This window comes from Pristis pectinata, chromosome 34 (genome assembly GCF_009764475.1).
Source record: "Pristis pectinata isolate sPriPec2 chromosome 34, sPriPec2.1.pri, whole genome shotgun sequence".
Lineage (NCBI taxonomy): Eukaryota > Metazoa > Chordata > Chondrichthyes > Rhinopristiformes > Pristidae > Pristis > Pristis pectinata.
Genome location: NC_067438.1, coordinates 12,151,793 through 12,169,590, shown reverse-complemented (window position 1 = coordinate 12,169,590; position 17,798 = coordinate 12,151,793). Strand labels below are relative to the sequence as shown.

General features: G+C 49.8%; 1 protein-coding gene across 4 annotated transcripts in view; it reads left to right on the top strand.

Moving 5' to 3' along the window:
* Positions 1-17,798, top strand: part of LOC127585879 (ral guanine nucleotide dissociation stimulator-like) — a 113,014-nt gene that overhangs the window by 74,853 nt on the left and 20,363 nt on the right. For all 4 annotated transcript variants that reach the window (XM_052043591.1, XM_052043594.1, XM_052043593.1 and 1 more), the window contains exons 5-13: positions 547-743; positions 2,386-2,495; positions 5,375-5,590; positions 7,072-7,175; positions 9,262-9,346; positions 12,111-12,179; positions 13,862-13,948; positions 15,299-15,331; positions 15,445-15,566. In XM_052043591.1, coding sequence (XP_051899551.1) covers positions 547-743; positions 2,386-2,495; positions 5,375-5,590; positions 7,072-7,175; positions 9,262-9,346; positions 12,111-12,179; positions 13,862-13,948; positions 15,299-15,331; positions 15,445-15,566 — 1,023 coding nt within the window. The remainder of the gene's footprint in view (positions 1-546; positions 744-2,385; positions 2,496-5,374; positions 5,591-7,071; positions 7,176-9,261; positions 9,347-12,110; positions 12,180-13,861; positions 13,949-15,298; positions 15,332-15,444; positions 15,567-17,798) is intronic.

Below are 17,798 nucleotides of genomic sequence, written 5' to 3'. Positions count from 1 at the left end.
ACACTTGCAAGCAAGTCTCTCTAAAAACATATCATTTGTTGTCAAGTACGTCATTCCCTTTAAACTCACCGGGACCCCGGGACCCCGGTTCCCGAATACTTGAGCTCCACTGCATTTCATTCACTCCCTCAACTCCCCCCAGACTCTACCACTCACTCACGTACTGGGGGCAATTTACAGTGACCAATTAACCTATTGACCCGCATGTCATTGGGATGTGGGAGGAAACTGGAGCACCCGGGGGAAACCCACAGGGTCACGGGGAGAACGTCCAAACTCCACATACACACACAGACAGTGCCGGAGATCGGGATCGAACCCAGGTCGCCACAGTTGTGAGGCAGCAGCTCTACCTGTTGTGCCGCTGTGCAGTCACTTTTAACATGGCACCTCATCAAATGTCTTCTAGGTATACTGCATCTACTGGTTCCCCTTTATCCACCCTGCTTGTGACACCTCCATCCCTCCTTCTCCTCCCCGTCTGTTGTTCAATGTGTGTCGACCAGCCGTGAGACTTTTCTTAACTCTCCTGTGTCCCTGTTTCAGTATTGCCACCTCTGTCTTTTCCACCTGGATGGAACAATATTCCGAAGACTTCCAGAGCCTGGATAATGCTTGCCTGAAGCGTCTGGTGCGTTACATAAGGAAGGAGTCCCGGGGCACGGAGCTGGAGCGCCGGGCAGAAGAAATCCTAGCGCAGAACGAGAAGTTATCCAGCAGCGATGGTCAAACACTACCGAACAGTACGTGCTTCCTTTATCCTGACGCTTGCTGGGGTGCACTTTGTTCTCCCGAACCCCGTGATCTCTGGGTCAACAAGGGTAGAAGGTTCTTGGGAACCTTGCCCCCCCCCCCCCCCCCCCCCCAGACCCGGACGTGTATCCCATTCCTTGATAAAATTGGATCAAAAGTCTTGGAGATTCCAATACAACAGCACTGTGGTAGTACCTCGAACATAAGCCTGGGATCGCCCCTATAGCCGATATCGGGGATTGGTTTATTATTGTCACATGTACCGAGATACAGTGAAGTTTTTGTTTGTGTGCCATCCAGACAGATCATTCCGCACGTAAGTACATCGAGGTAGTAAAAAGAAAACAGAATGCAGAATATAGTGTTACAGTTACAGAGAAAGTGCAGTGCAGGTAGACAAATAAGGTGCAGGGGCCACGACGAGGTAGATTGGGAGATCAAGGGTTCGTCTTTAGCGTATGAGAGGTCTGTTCAAGAGCCTGATAACAGTGGGATAGAAGCTGTCCTCGAGCCTGGTGGTACGTGCTCTCAGGCTTTCGTATCTTCTGCCCGATGGGAGGGGGGAGAAGAGAGGATGTCCTGGGTGGGTGGGGTCTTTGATGATGTTGGCTGCTTTCCCGAGGTAGCGGGAAGTGTAGACAATGGAGCCGAGGGTGGGTGAGACTGGTGCCTGAAGGCACTGTAGCAACATAAGAAAGAGCATGTAGAAAATAGGCCATTCAGCCCCTCAAACCTGTTCTGGCCTTCAATAAAATAACGGCTGATCTACCTCAAGTCCCATTCCATGCCCTATCACCACATCCCTTAATTCCTCTGATGTCCAGAGATCTCTGTTGAAATTTGAAAGTGGCGCAGCAGGTAGAGCTGCTGCCTCACAGCCCCAGAGACCCGGGTTCGATCCCGACCTCCGGCGCTGTCTGTGTGTCTGTGCAGTTCACACGTTCTCCCTGTGACCGCATGTGTCTCCCCCGCCCTCAAACCCCCCCCCCCCCCCACCACCCAACCCGTCCCAAAGATGTGCGGGTCAGTGGGTTAATTGGCCGCTGTGGATTGTGGCCAGTGTACAGATGGGTGTTTGAAGTTGGGGGGTGTGGGGTACGGTGTTGGGTTGGAGCTGATGGGAATTCCGCCCCCTGAGTGAGGAGATTTCTACTCAGACCAGTCTTGCCTTTCTTCCCCTGCATCCTGAGACAGCAACTCCTGGTTCTTGACCCCCACTAGCCAGGGGGACATCTTCCATGATATCCAGCCTGTCAAAGCTTTGTAATTTCAATGAGGTCCCCTCTCGTTCTTCCAATGAAAACAGGACCAGTCAACCTGGTCTCTTCTACAACAGTCCAACCATCCAGGAATCAGTCTGATTCTATGGAAATGATATCCTTTTCAAATTCGGATTCAGACTCAAGTTAGTTTGTTGTCACATACACCAGGGTGCAATGAAATTCCCTGCTCACGTGAAGCTCACAGAGTAAACAGTGTACACGGTAATAATAAATAGAACAAGGTTCTTCCATTTATGGTGGCAATTCCACCCCAAGAGGCCATTCAGCCCATCAACTGCATATGTGCTCTCCCCTTTTGAAAAGTCTTCATCCCATTCCTTGGTGCCCAAGCGATGTTTTTGATCGGCAGGTAACCAGACGGAGGAGAACAAGAGGCAGCCCACGCACAGATCGGAACCGACTGACATCCTCACCTTCATGGCGGACATGGCAGCGGCCCAGCTCACGATGATGGACGCGGTGAGCACTAGGCGGAGCTTTGTGCATCGAAGCCTTGACAGGGAGCAGGTCTCGGGGGTCAGGCTCAGCATTCCGGGTCGGTGAGATGGAATACACTGAGGGTGGTGGGGCGGGTAGAGCCGCTGCCTCACGGCGCCAGAGACCCAGGTTCGATCTCGACCTCCGGCGCCGTGTGTGTGTGTGTGTGTGTGGAGTTTGCACGTTCTCCCTGTAACCGCATGGGTTTCCCCCGGGTGCTCCGGTTTCCTCCCACATCCCAGAGACACGTGGGTCGGTGGGTTAATTGCCCCCAGTGTGTGGGTGAGGGGGTAGAATCTGCCGGGGCAGTTGATGGGAATGTGGGGACAAATGGGTTGCAAGGAAAAAAGTGAGGGAACGGGATTGGTCTGAGAGCTAGCACAGAATTGATAGGCCAAATGGACTGTGTTGGGAGAAAATGTGAGGCTAACGTTCAGGCAACCCAGCCATAGTCTGGTTAAGGACAGTGTACCAGAAGGGACTCACTGTACTTCTGGACTCAAAACTTCTTCAAGCCATAGTATTTGGAGTTTTCGCTGACTTTTGCCCAAATTTGATATGTTTCATTCCTGTAAATTAGGAAATAAAATATGGGGCAGTGGTTAATGGGTGTGTGACAGAGAATAGATTAGTCCCACTCTCCCCACACTCCCATCCACTCCCCCCACCCACCCCCAGATTCTACCCCTCATCCACACACTGGGGGCAATTTACAGCGGCCAATTCACTCATTGACTCGGAGCACCTGGGGGACACCCACGGGGTGATGGGGAGAATGTGTAAACCACACACACACACACACACACACACACACACACACACACACACACACACACACACAAACACAGCGTCGGTGGTCAGGATCGAACCCGGGTCTCCGGAGCTGAGAGGCAGCAGCTCTACCCACTGCGCCACTAGGCCGCCCCTTCTCAGGACTAGATGCCATGAGCCAGTTTCCTACTCAACTAACCATACCGTCTGTACTGCCCTGCACCCTGAAGTGTTTCTCCTCTCTGTCACCCACACGACCAATTCCATCATCCTTCTATAACCTTGCCTCCTGCCGCTGAGCCGATTTCAGATCCAGTTTACCTCCCTTGGAGTCCGCAGGCTTTATTTTTATTGATCATCCTACCACTTAGGACCTTGTCAAAACCTTCGCTGAAGTCCACGGACATCTAAAGATCTGGCCTTGTCGCGAAAAGCAAACTGCAGGTGCTGGAAATCTGAAATAAACAAAAGCTGAAAATGCTGGGAAGGCTCAGCAGGTCAGGCAGCATCTGTGGAGAGAGAAATAGTTAACATTTCAGGTCGAAAGGCTCTCAAACTGAAACGTGAACTCTATTTCTCTTTCCACGGACGCCGCTGGACCTGGTGAGTGTTTCTAGCATTTTCTGTTTTTGACTTATTGCGAAAGAAATTTGTTCAGGTTAATCAGCAATAAAGTTTCCTTAACAAATCCGTGGTGACTGATTAATCTGTACCTTTCTGAGTGACAGTTTTCACAATTCCTTTGATTGGATTCTAGCTCCCAAAGTTAAACCAACTGGCCTATATTTCCCCTTGAACAGGACGGTGTGATGTGTTGATGCTGTTTTAACACGTGTGACTCAGACCATGTCTTGCAGTACAAGGGTCACTGAACGTCATTGGTTGGTCTCTGGGGGAGAAAGTTCTTGCTCATGTCCCCTCTAAACCTCTTACCCCTTATCCGAAATCTATGTCGTCTAGTTTTAGACACTGCTGTTTATGGGGAAAAGTTTCTCACTGTCCACCTTATCTATTCCTGTCATAACTTTGAACACCTCCATCAGATTCCCCCCACCCCTCAGCATCCTTTGTTCCAAGAAAAGCAAATCCAGTTGATCCAATGAGTCCTAGAAACTGGAACTCTCCATCCCAGGAACATCCTGGTGAATCTCCTCTGCACCCTCTCCAGTGCAGTCACATCCTTTCTATAGTGTGGTGACCAGAACTTCACGCAGTATTCTCCCTGTGGACACCCTCTTCAATTCCACACTCTACTCCCACACTGACATGTCTGTCCACGGCCTCCTCTACTGCCACATTGAGGCCAGACGCAGGTTGGAGGAACAACACCTCATATTCCGCCTTGGGAGTCTCCAACCTGATGGCCTCAACATCGATTTCTCTAACTGCCAGTAACCCCTCCCCTCTTCTTCCCCCCTCTTTTTTCTCCCTCCTCCCTCCCCCCCTTGCCTTCCCTCATTCCTGTGCCCTCCCCTTCTCTTTCCGCTCCCCCACCCTCATGACCCGCCCATCTATTCCCCACCTCCTTCCCTTTTTCCCCCAAGGTCCACTGCCCTCTCCTACCGGATTCGTCCTCCTTCAGCCCTTTGCCTCTTCCCCCCATCACCTCTCAGTTTATTACATCTCCCCCACCCCCCCCCAACCACCCTTCCCCCTCTCACTCGGACTCACCTCTCCCCTGCCTGCGTGTGCTCCTCCCCCTCCCCTCGACCTTCTGATTCTGGCTTCTGCCTTCTTCCTTTCCAGTCCCGATGAAGGATCCCGACCCAAAACGTCAACTGTTTATTTCCCTCCGTGGATGCTGCCTGACCTGCTGAGTTCCTCCAGCACTTTGTGTGTGTTGCTCCAGATTCCAGCATCCACAGATCCTCTTGTGCGTCAATGTTTTATAAAGTTGTACCATAACCCCCTTGTTTTTTTGCCTTCCAGAACATAGTAAGTTGGAGATAGATCCAATGCAATATACTCATTCTTAACATCCCGGGATATATTTCATCTAAGCCTCGTGACTTACTATTTGCAGAGCCCCTTTGTTGCCTCTTTTGCTGTGGGTATCCCAGCCATTACCTCCAGTGTCTTCTTTTCCCCAGGAGCTCTTCATGAAAGTGGTACCATACCACTGCCTGGGGTCCATCTGGTCACAACGGGACAAGAAGGGGAAGGAAAACCTGGCCCCTACCATCTGGGCGACCGTCCGGCAGTTCAACAAGCTCACCAACTGCGTCATCAGCTCCTGCCTCAGCAACACCAAGCTGCGGCCGCAACAACGGGCGCGCATCCTGGAGAAGTGGGTGCTGGTGGCCGAGGTAGGTCGGTCTCCGATGTACAGGGGGGACCTTTGGGTCCAAGCCCATCGCTCCCTGAAAGTGGCCGCACAAGTCGATAGGGTGGTAAAGGAGGCGTACAGCACGCTTGCCTTCATCTTCTTTAGATACTTATTAGTCACGTGTACGTCGAAACACACAGTGAAATACATGTTTTAGTGTTACTGAGAATGTGCTGGGGACAGCCCGCAAATGTCGCCACGCTTCAGGCGCCAACATAGCACGCCCACAACTTCCTAACCCGTACACCTTTGGAACGTGGGAGGAAACCGGAGCACCCGGACGAAACCCACGCAGATACGGGGAGAACGTATAAATTCCTTACAGAGAGCGGCCGGAATTGAACCCGGATCGCTAGCGCTGTAATAACGTCACACTAACCGCTACACATTAGTGGAGGCACTGAGTTCAAGAGTCAGGAAGTTATGTTGCAGCTTTGATTAGGCCGCATCTGGAGTATTGCATTCAGTTCTGGTTGCCCTTATTACAGGAAGGAAGTGGAGGCTTTGGAGAGGGTGCAGAAGAGGTTCACCAGGATGCTGCCTGGATTAGAGGAATGTGCTATGAGGAGAGGTGGGACAAACTTGGGTTGTTTTCTCTGGAGGTTGAGGGGAGACCTGGTAGAGTTTTGTAAGATTATGAGAGGCATAGGTAGAGTAGACAGCCGGTATCTTTTTCCCAGGATTGGAATATCAAGTACTAGGGAGCATGCAATTAAGGTGAGAGGGGTAAAGTTCAAAGGAGATGTGCGGGGCAAGGTTTTTTACACAGAGAACGGTGGGGGCCTGGAATGCGCTGCCAGGGGTGGGGGTGGAGGCAGATACGATAGAGGCGTTTAAGAGGCTCTTAGGCACATGAATGTGCAGGGAATGGAGGGGTATGGACCATGTGCAGGCAGAAGGGATCAGGTGTCATTAGCTTAATTAGTTCAGCACATTGTGGGCCGAAGGGCCTTTTCCTGTGCTGTACTGTTCCATGTTCCATGTTCTATGTTCTACGTCAGCGATTGTACAGACACTTGGCCCGTTGTATGTTGCCAGCCAAAACAACACTGGTCGGTTTATTCCCATTTCCCAGTTTTCCAGGTTGTAGCTCTTCAAGAATCCATTCGCAAACATATAATTCCTTACAACACGGAAGGAGTCCATTCGCCCCATTGGATCTATGCTAGCTCTCAATCAATCCCATTGATTTCCCTGTAACCTATTCTCTCTCTCAGGCCCATCGACCCCCCGCAGTTATAAATGCATTAAGAGTGTTAATGAAACAACATCCAGTAGTCTGGAAAATCCGCCGCTCCGGCACCACCAAGCGTGCCGGATTGTTGTATGTTGTTGTTGCTTCCTTGTCGCTGCTGCCTTTTCAGGATTCCCCACCGTCAGTGTGACCGCGCTTCCCGCTGTCTCCCACCCCGTCTGTCCCACTCGGGATTTGGTGACGTCCTTGTTTGTGTTTCCCTGCAGGAATGCCGGGCTCTGAAGAATTTCTCCTCACTCTACGCCATCATCTCCGCCCTCCAGTCCAACCCCGTGCACCGGCTGAAGAAAACCTGGGAAGAAATTCCCAGGTACGGCGAGAGGAACCGGATCATATTGTGTGTGTGTGCATGGGTGCACGCATGTGTGTGTGTGTGCGCGCGTGTGTGCGGCGGGGATATCAGTGCCTCGATGTCGGAGCAGTGTTCCCAGATTCCCGGGAACCGTGTGCAGAAGGCGATCCGTATTGGACCAGTGTTCCCAGATTCCCAGGAATTGTGCGCAGGAGACGATCAGTATCGGAGCAACATTCACAGATCCCTAGAAATAATTCACAGTGGCACAGTACTGGAGCACCATTCGAATACAGGAGCAGGATTCCAAGATTCCCAGGAATTGTGTGGGGTGAAACAGTATCTTGATTGGCGCAGATTCCTGAGAATAATGTATGGGGATCAGTGGTCCTGGATTACAGCATTCCTAGATCACCAATAATGGTGTAGAGAGATCCATGTCTCAGCACTGCAATATCATTTAGGCCATAAGACATAGGAGCAGAATTAGGCCATTCGGCCCATCGAGTCTGCTCCGTCATTCCACCATGGCCGATTTATTTTTACCTGTTAACGCCATTCTCCTGCCGTCTCTCCGTAACCTTTGACGCCCTCACTAATCGAGGACCTATCAACCTCTGTCCACTTTAAATACACCCAATGACTTGGCCTCCACAGCCACCTGCGGCAATGGATTCCACAGGTTCACCACCCTCTGGCTGAAGAAATTCCTCCTCATCTCAGTTCTAAAGGGACGTCCTTCTATTCTGAGGCTGTGCCCTCTGGTCCTAAACTCTCCCACTGCTGGAAACACCCTGTTCACGTTCACTTTCTAGTAATTCCCAGGAATAATGGGCGTGGAACTCTTGTTTCAGAATCAGAATCAGGTTTATTATCACTGACATATGTCGTGAAATGTGTTGTTTTGCGGCAGCAGTACAGTGAAAGACATAAGAATTACTATAAGCCACAAAAATAAATAAATAGTGCAAAAAAGGAATAATGAGGTAGGTTTCATGGACTGTTCAGAAATCTGATGGCAGAGGGGAAGAAGCTGTTCCTGAAACATTGAGTGTGGGTCTTCAGGCTCCTGTACCTTGTCCCCAATGGTAGTAACGAGAAGAGAGCATGTCCTGGGTGGTGAGGGTCCTCAATGTTGGATGCCGCCTTCTTGAGGCACCGCCTCGCGAAGGTGTCCTCGATGGCGGGGAAGGTTGTGCCTGTGATGGAGCTGGCTGGGTCTACAACCCACTGCAGCCTCTTGTGATCCTGTGCATTGGAGCCTCCATACCTGGCGGTGATGCAACCAGTCAGAATGCTCTCCACCGTATGTCTGTACGTCTTTGGTGACATACCAAATCTCCTCAAACTCCTAATGAAGTAGAGCCGTTGGCGTGCCTTCTTCATGGTTGCATCAATGTGTTGGGCCCAGGATAGATCCTCTGAGATGTTGACACCCAGGAACTTGAAGCTGCTCACCCTTTCCATCGCTGACCCCTCAGTGAGGACTGGTGTGTGTTCTCCTGACTACCCCTTCCTGAAGTCCACAATCAATTCCCGTATTGGAGCAAAATTCCCAAATTCTGTGGGACAGGGAGCAGATCCCAAATTTGAGGAAATAGTCAGAGGGGCTCAGTGTCTCATTACTTGAGAATTCCATGAATAGAATGGGAATCAGTGTCCCCACTAGAGCAACGTTCCCAGATTCCTGGGATTGGTATAGTGGGATCAGTTAGTACTGGGGAATTTTGTAGATTCCAGGAATCATATGGTGGTGGTTTACTATTCCCAGGATCCCAGATGAGGGGCTGAGTCTTTATAGAATTCCCAGATTCCCAGGAAATATTGTGGAAAATGTTAATTGTCTCATAACTGTGGCAACATTCCCAGGAACGGTATGGATAGATCAGTGTTGGAAGCTTCCCAAAGTTCCAAGAATAGGGTAGGGGTGTTCAGCATTCCCAGATTCCCAGTATTGCAGAGTCTGCCGGATACGGCAGCAGGGAAGTTTCCCTGTGAGTATCAGGCCCTTGCACGCTGAGTGAGATCTGGGGCTCTGTAGTACCACACTTAACCTCTCTGAGGGATCCAAAGTGAACATTTTCCCTTTGATTTTTATTCCCAGAGAAATTCTCCGGAGATACGAGGACCTCGCGGAGATCTTTTCAGAGAAGAATAATTATTCCCAAAGCCGGGAGCTGTTGATTAAAGTAAGACCAAGGATCTTAACATGAAATGGAAAATGGATTGGATTTTAAATGCTTAAAATTGGATGTTCCTATTGCATTGTACAGAACTAAAATGGTAGAATTAAATTTCCAGCCCTCGGCTGTGTGAGACTGTTACCCAACCAATAGTCATTGCTGGCATCCAGCAAACTTGTGGGTGGCCCAGTGGCGCAGCGGGTAGAGCCGCTACCTCACAGCTCCAGAGACCCAGGTTCGATCCCGACCTCTGGCGCTGTGTGAGTGTGTGTGTGTGTGTGTGTGTGTGTGTGTGTGTGTGTGTGTGTGTGTGTGTGTGTGTGTGTGTGTGTGTGTGTGTGTGTGTGTGTGTGTGGAGTTTGGACGTTCTCCCCGTGACCCTGTGGGTTTCCCCCGGGTGCTCCGGTTTCCTCCCCAAACCCCAAAGACGTGCGGGGTCGGTGGGTTAATTGGCCGCTGTGAGTTGCCCCCCAGTGTGTGGGTGAGGGGTAGAATCTGGGGGAGGGGGGGAGGGAGTTGTAGGGAGAATAAAATGGGATTGGTGCAAATGGGTGCTTGATAGTTGGCACAGACTCGGTGGGCCGAAGGTTCTGTTCCCGTGCTGTGTCTATCTCTAACTTTATAAAGGCCCGATTCAGGATTGGGCCATCTCACTCCACCGTTGGATACATCATGACCAATCAGGTTGTAACGTCAACCTCACATTCCCATCTATTCCCATTATCCTTTCATTCCATTGCTTATCGGGAATCTATCCATGTCGCCTTAAGACAATCCGTGGCCCAGCCCCTAGTCCTCAGTGGCAGTCACAGGATCACAAGACAAAGGAGCAGAAGTAGGCCATTCAGCCCATCAAGTCTGCTCCATGAGCTAAACTAAAACAATTCCTATCTAGCCCCAATTCCCGGCCTTTTCCCCATATCCCTCGATACCCTGACCAATTAGATATCTATCAATCTCCTCCTTAAACACCCCCAATGATCGGGCCTCCACAGCTGTATGTGGCAACGAATTCCATAAATCCACGACCCTCTGGCTAAAGAAATATGTCCTCATTTCTGTTCTAAACGGGTACCCTCTAATTCTAAGACTGTGCCCTCTAGTCCTGGACTCACCCACCAAGGGAAACAGCTTAGCCACATCTACTCTGTCCAGTCCTTTCGACATTCGAAATGTTTCTATGAGGTGCCCTCTCATTCTTCTGTATTTCAGTGAGTACAGTCCGAGAGCCGACAAACGCTCATCGTATGTAAGCCCTTTCATTCCGGGAATCATCCTCGTAAATCTCTTCTGAACCCTCTCCAACATCAGTACATCCTTCGTAAAATAAAGGGCCCAAAACTGTACACATAAGGGGCCCATTACCTGGGAGTTGTTTGACCACCAGTTGCCTTGCCTTGGCCCAGTTGTGTCTGCTCTGCTGAATGGGCATCTCTGAGTCCACTGTGTCGTTCAATGAATGAGAATTGCAAACTTCTTCCTCCGCCACTTCACCAAGAGTTGGCCTCAGTGCCCAGGGCGACAGCTGGTCCATCTCCGAGTGCCAGTCTCGGTGACCCTGTCCCAGAGTGGGGCCTCCCTGCAATGGGACCTCAAAAGGCTGGGTGGTGTAGTGGATGGTGAAGAAGGTTGACCAAGATTACGATGGGATCTCGATCAACTGGCGCCAGTGGGCCAAGGGATGGCTGATGGAGTTTAATTCGGATAAATGCAAGGTGTTGAATTTTGGTAGGACAAAGCAAGGCAGGACTTACACAGTAAATGAAGGGCCTTGGGGAGTGTTGTAGAACAGAAAGACCTCGGGGTGCAGGTACAGAGTTCCCTGATAATGGAGACACAGGTAGACAGGGTGGTGAAGAAGGCATTTGGCACGCTTTCCTTCATCAGTCAGGGCAGTGAGTACAGGAGTTGGGACGTCATGTTACGGCTGTACAAAACGTTGGTAAGGCCACGTTTGGAGTACTGCGTACAGTTCTGGTTGCCCTTCTATACGAAGGACATCAGTAGCCTAGAGAGGGTACAGAAAAGATGTTCCTGTGACAGGAAGGCTTGAATTTAAATTTAAATTTAAATTTTATTTACAGCGGGGTAAGAGGCCCTTCCGGCCCAATGAGTCCGCGCCGCCCATTTTAAACCCAAATTAACCTACCCGTACGTTTTTGCAATGTGGGAGGAAACCGGAGCACCCAGAGGAAACCCACGCAGACACGGGAGAACACACAAACTCCTTACAGACAGCGACGGGAATCGAACCCCGATCGCTGGCGTTGTAATAGCGTCGCGCTAACCGCTACGCTACCGTGCGTAAGGATGCGTTCGGACATTTTCTCTGGAGTGTAGGAGGCTGAGGGGTGACCTGTATAAAATCACCAGGGGCATAGATGAGGTATGTAGCCACAGTCTTTTCTCCAGGGTAGGTGGGGTCTAAAACTAGAGGGCACAGGTTTACAATGAGAGGGGAAAGATTTAAAGGGGACCTGAGGGGCAACTTTTCAATACAGAGGGTGGTGGGTGTGTGGAACGAGCTGCCAGAGGAAGTGGTAGAGGCAGGTACAATTGCAATGTTTAAAAGGCACTTGGACAGGAAAGGTTTAGAGGGATATGGTCCGAACGCAGGCAAATGGGACGAGCTGAGCTGAAGAAAGCTGGTCGGCACAGGTGGGTTGGGCCAAAGGCCCTGTTTCCATGTTGTATCACTCTGTGACCCCAGTTAAATGCCAGGCCAAAGGATTAAAAAAGGAAAACAAATTCTTGTTCTTTGATTTCCCAGGAAGGAACTTCAAAGTTTGCCACACCAGACAAGAAACATATCAAAAAACCAAAGGACCACAAACTTCCTGTAAGTCTCTGTTTAACCTTATTTTACATTTTGCTTCTCAGCAGATAGAACATGGAATAGAGAGGGCTTAATTCTTTGGCGGGCTTAATTCTTTGGCTATAAATTCCATTTACATAGCGTCCTTGAGGTAATTAAATATCCCAAGTTGCTGTCACAACAATGTAGTCTCAAATGTAACTGGGAATTGGGAAATTGATGGTCAGTACAGATTCAGTGAGCTGAAGGGCCTTATCTCTGTGCTGTATGACTCTAAATGTTAGCTATTGTTTGCATGCTTTTTTAAGTTATTGGTATTGGTTTATTATTGTCACTTGTACTGAGGTACAGTGAAAAACTTGTCTTGCATACTGTTTGTACAGGTCAATTCATTACACAGTGCATTGAGGTAGTACAGGGTAAAAACAATAACAGAATACAGAGTAAAGTGTCACAGCTACAGGGAAGTGCAGTGCAGGTAGACAATAAGGTGCAAGGTCATAACAAAGTAGATTGTGAGGTCAAGAGTCCGTCTCATTGTATAAGGGAACCGTTCAATAGTCTTATCACCATGGGATAGAAGCTGTCCTTGAGCCTGGTGGTATGTGCCCTCAGGCTCCCGTATCTTCTGCCTGATGGGAGAGGGGAAAAGAGAGAATGACCTGGGTGGTCAGACATACATACCCAGGGTATAAATGCCACAAAAAATTAGCTTTTTGCATCAGCAGCAGCACAGTACAGAAATGAAGGGCAGAAATTAATCATAACTTACATGACAAAATAAACATAACACTAATGCAAGATTGAGAGAGAGGAAATGAAATATAATCTGAGGTAGCAGTGGAGTTAGAATGCAATTAGAGAGGAATGATACTGCTGAAAGTGGGTGAAAACTCCCTCTGAATCTCTTAGACATGCTTCAAGTTGTGCACAGTGCAGGCTTCACGTTCTGTTGCCAGTGTCTTGCTCTCCACTCCAGTCACCTCATTTACCCCAGTCCAGAACTTCCCTATCTCCAAGTGACAGGTCACGCTCCTCCCCAGTCCCACTCCAGTCACCCAAATGTACTCCAGTCCAGATCTTCCCTTTCTCAAAGTAACAGGTCACTTTCCTACCAGTTCCACACCACTCACCTCATTGGAATCCAGTCCAGAACTTCCCTTTCTCCAAGTGACAGGTTCTGATGCAGGGTTTCGACCAGAAACGTCGACGATTCCTTTCCTCCCACGGACGCTGCTCGACCCGCTGAGTTCCTCCAGCAGATTGTTTGTTGCTTCAGCATCTGCCGTCTCCTGTGGCTCCTCTGACAGGTCAGCCTCCTCCTCAGTCCCGCTCCAGTCACATAAGTATAATCCTCTCCAGAATTTCCCTTTCTCTCAGTGTCAGGTCCCAATCCTCCCCAGTCCCACCCAGTCCCACTCCAGTCACCTCATGTATTTCACTCCAGAACTTCCCTTTCTCCGAGTGTCAGGACAATCTCCTCCCCAGTCCCACTCCAGTCACTTCAATTTACTCCACTCCAGAGCTTCCCTTTCTCCAGGTGACAGGTCTAAAACCAGCAGCGAGTGTTACTCTCAGTGCTGTATAGAGTGCCAGCAGTGGGTAGGGACAGAGCGAGGTGCCTGCTTTCTGCAGGTGAAGGGCAGCGATGGGACTGAGGGGCGAGGAGGACTGGACGGTTATTCTCCTGTGCTCTGTCTCTGTAGAACGTAGTCCAGGGCACGGTGCCCTACCTCGGGACCTTTCTGACGGACCTGGTTATGTTGGACACCGCGGTGAAGGACTACGTCGAGGTGAGTGCACTGGTTCCTTCGGGGTGTAGTAGGGGGCAGCAGGGCGGCGCAGCTGCCTCACGGCCCCAGAGACCCGGGTTCGATCCCGACCTCCGGCGCAGTCTGTGTGTGTGTGTGTGTGTGTGTGTGTGTGTGTGTGTGTGTGTGTGTGTGTGTGTGTGTGTGTGTGTGTGTGTGTGTGTGGAGTCTGCACACTCTCCCTGTGGGTTTCCCCCAGGCGGTCCGGTTTCCATGTCCCAAAGACGTGTGGGTTGGTGGGTTAATTGGCCGCTGTAAATTGCTCCCCCCCCCCACCCCCTGGTGTGTGAGTGAGGGGTAGAATCTTGGGGGGGGGGAGTTGGTGGGAATGTGGGAGAGGATAAAATGGGTGGTCAATGGTTGGCACAGACTTGATGGGCTGGAAGGACCTGTTTCCCTGCTGTGCTCGTCTCTCTATGACTCTAAAATGCTGGAAGTACTCGGTGGGTCAGGCAGCATCTGTGGAGAGCGAAATTTTCAGGTCAGAACCAGGCAAGAGAGAAAACAAGTTGCAGGAAGACAAGGATAGGACAAAGGGAAGATCCCCGACAAGCTGACGTCAGGATTACCACGGAGATAAGCTGTAGCAATCACCCGGTCGATGGGTTAATGGCAGAAGTTAGAGACCCTGGAATAATTGGACCCATTATTATCAATGAAGATACGAACCAGTCTTCCAGATGCTTTCAGCCTAGGGGAAGGTCCGTTGGGAAAGGAATGCTTTTCCTGATTTTAGGGGAAATAACAGAGGTTCAAAACCTCAGCTGTTCTGAGATGCACCTTTAGTTTAGGAAAGATATACTGGCTTTGGAGGCGGTGCAGAGGAGGTTCACCAGGTTGATTCTGGAGATGAGGGGGTCAGCCTATGAGGAGAGATTGAGTCGCCTGGGACTATACTTGCTGGAATTCAAAAGAATGAGAGGGGATCTTATAGAAACATAAAATTATGAAAGGGAGAGATAAGATAGCGGCAGGAAGGTTGTTTCCACTGGTAGGTGAGACTAGAACCAGGGGACATGGCCTCAAGATTCGAGGGAATAGATTTAGGACGGAGATGAGGAAGAACTGCTTTTCCCAGAGAGCAGTGAATCTGTGGAATCCTCTGCCCGGGGAAGCAGTAGAGGCTGCCTCATTAAATATATTGAAGACACAGTTAGATAGATTTTTGCATAGTAGGGCAATTAAGGGTTATGGGGAAAAGGCAGGGAGGTGGATCTGAGTCCACGGCCAGATCAACCTCGATCTTATTGAATGGCAGAGGAGTCTCGACGGGCCAGATGGCCTCCTCTTGCTCCTATTTCTTACGTTCTAACACTGCCTCTTACCTTCCAGGATGGACTGATTAACTTTGACAAGAGGAGGAAGGTAAGGATTTGCGTGGGTGACCACGGATTCTTTGACATGTTCTTGTTCACGTCTTGAGGTTTTATTTTGTTTTTCACCTGTTGCTTTTGTGTCGGTGTGTGGGTGAATGGCAGGAGTTTGAAATCATCGCCCAGATTAAGCTGCTTCAGAAAGCCTGCAAGAACTACAGCTTTGAGAAGGAGCCCGAGTTTCTGAACTGGTTCTATGGCCTGGAGACTCTCAGTGAGGCCGAGAGGTGAGACCATAGTACATAGGCCATTCGGCCCATTGAGTTTGTTCTGCCATTTGACCGTGGCTGATTTAGATCTCTTTATTAGTCACATGTACATCGAAACACACAGTGAAATGCATCTTTTGCGTAGAGTGTTCTGGGGGCAGCCCCCAAGTGTCACCACGTTTCCGGCGCCAACATAGCACGCCCACAACTTCCTAACCGGTACATCTTTGGAATGTGGGAGGAAACCGGAGCACCCGGAGGAAACCCACGCAGACACAGGGAGGACGTACAAACTCCTTACGGACAGCGGCCGGAATTGAACCCGGGTCACTGGCGCTGTAAAGCATTATGCTAACCGCTACACCAATATTTTTCCCTCTCAACCCCATTCTCCTGCCTTCTCCCCGTAATCTTTAACGCCCTCACTAGTCAAGAACCTATCAATCTCCACTTTAAATACACCCAATGACTTGGCCTCCACAGCCCTCTGTGGCAATGAATTCCACAGATTCACCACTCTCTGGTTAAAGAAATTCCTCCTCATCTCAGTTCTAAAGGGACTTCTATTCTGAGGCTGTGCCCTCTGGTCCTAGACTCTCCCACTACTGGAAACATCCTCTCCACGTCCACTCTATCCAGGCCTTTCAATATTTGGTGGGTTTCAATGAGATCCCCCCTCATCCTTCTAAACTCCAGTGACTACAGGCCCAGAGACATCAAATGCTCCTCATACATTAACCCTTTCATTCCTGGGATCATTCTTGTAACCCTCCTCTGGACCCTCTCTCCAATGCCAGCACATCCTTCCTTAGATACAGGGCCCAAAACTGCTCACAATACTCCAAATGTGATCTGACCCACGCCTTATAAAGATCTCACCATTGTAATTGCTTCATAATAGCTACATGTACCAAGATACAGTGAAAAATGTAGTTTTCCATGCCATCCACACAGACCATCTCAAAACACAAGTACTTCGATGGAAAAACAATAACAGAACGCAGAATGAATTGTTCCAGTTACGGAGAAAGTGCAGTGCAGGCAGACGATAAGGTACAAGGGCCACAATGAGGTAGATTGTGAAGTCATGAGTTTGTCTTTAATGTACAAGAGGTCTTACAACGGCAGGATAGAAGCTGTCCTTGAGCCTGGTGGTCTGTGTTTTCAAGCTTTTGTATCTTCTGCCTGATGGAAGGGGTAAGACGAGAGAATGTCCAGGGTGGGTGGGGTCTTTGATTATGTCGGCTGCTTTCCTGAGGCAGGAGTCCATGGAGGGGAGGCTGGTTTCCGTGACGCACTGGGCTGTGTCCACAAATCTCTACGATTTCCTGCGGTCCTGGGCAGAGCAGTTGCCGTACCAAGCCGTGATGCATCCAGATAGGATGCTTTCTATGGTGCATCGGTAAAAGTTGGTGACTCTTCCATTGACCACTCCTTGGTCTGACAGGGGACAAGTTTAAACCGATGCACGGCAACCATGATGTCCACCAACTTAGTCCCATTTGCCCACGTTTGGCCCTTCTCCCTCTAAATCCCTCCTATCCATGTCCGCCTTTTACATGTTGTTACTGTACCTGCCTCAACCACTTCCTCTGGCAGCTTGTTCCATGTACCCACCACCCTCTGTGAGAAAAAGTTGCCCCTCAGGTCCCTTTTAAATCTTTTCCCTCTCAACTTAAACCTCTGCCCCCTCGTTTTTAGTTCCCCTTCCCTGGGAAAAAGACTGTGTGGCGTTCACCCTATCTATGCCCCTCATGATCTTACACACCTCTTTCACAAGACAAAGGAACAGAAGTAGGCCATTCGGCCCATTGAGTTTGCTCCGCTACCTCGCCATTGGCTAAACTATTCTCCCATTTAGCCCCAATTCCCGGCCTTTTCCCCATATCCCTTGATACCCTGACTAATTAGATACCTACCTATCTCCTCCTTAAACACCCCCAATGACCGGGCCTCCACGGCTGTATGTGGCAAGGAATTCCATAAATCCATGACCCTCGGTCACCTCTCAGTCTCCTACACCAGGAATAAAGTCCTAGCCTGTCCAACTTCTCCCTATAACTCAATTCCTGGGAGCATCCTCGTAAATCCTCTGCACTCTTTCCAGTTCAATAATGTCTTTCTTATAACAGATTTACGAGGATGATTCCAGGAATGAAAGGACTTACGTAGGAGGAGCGTTTGTCGGCTCTTGGACTGTACTCACTGGAGTACAGAAGAATGAGAGGGGACCTCATAGCGACATTTAAA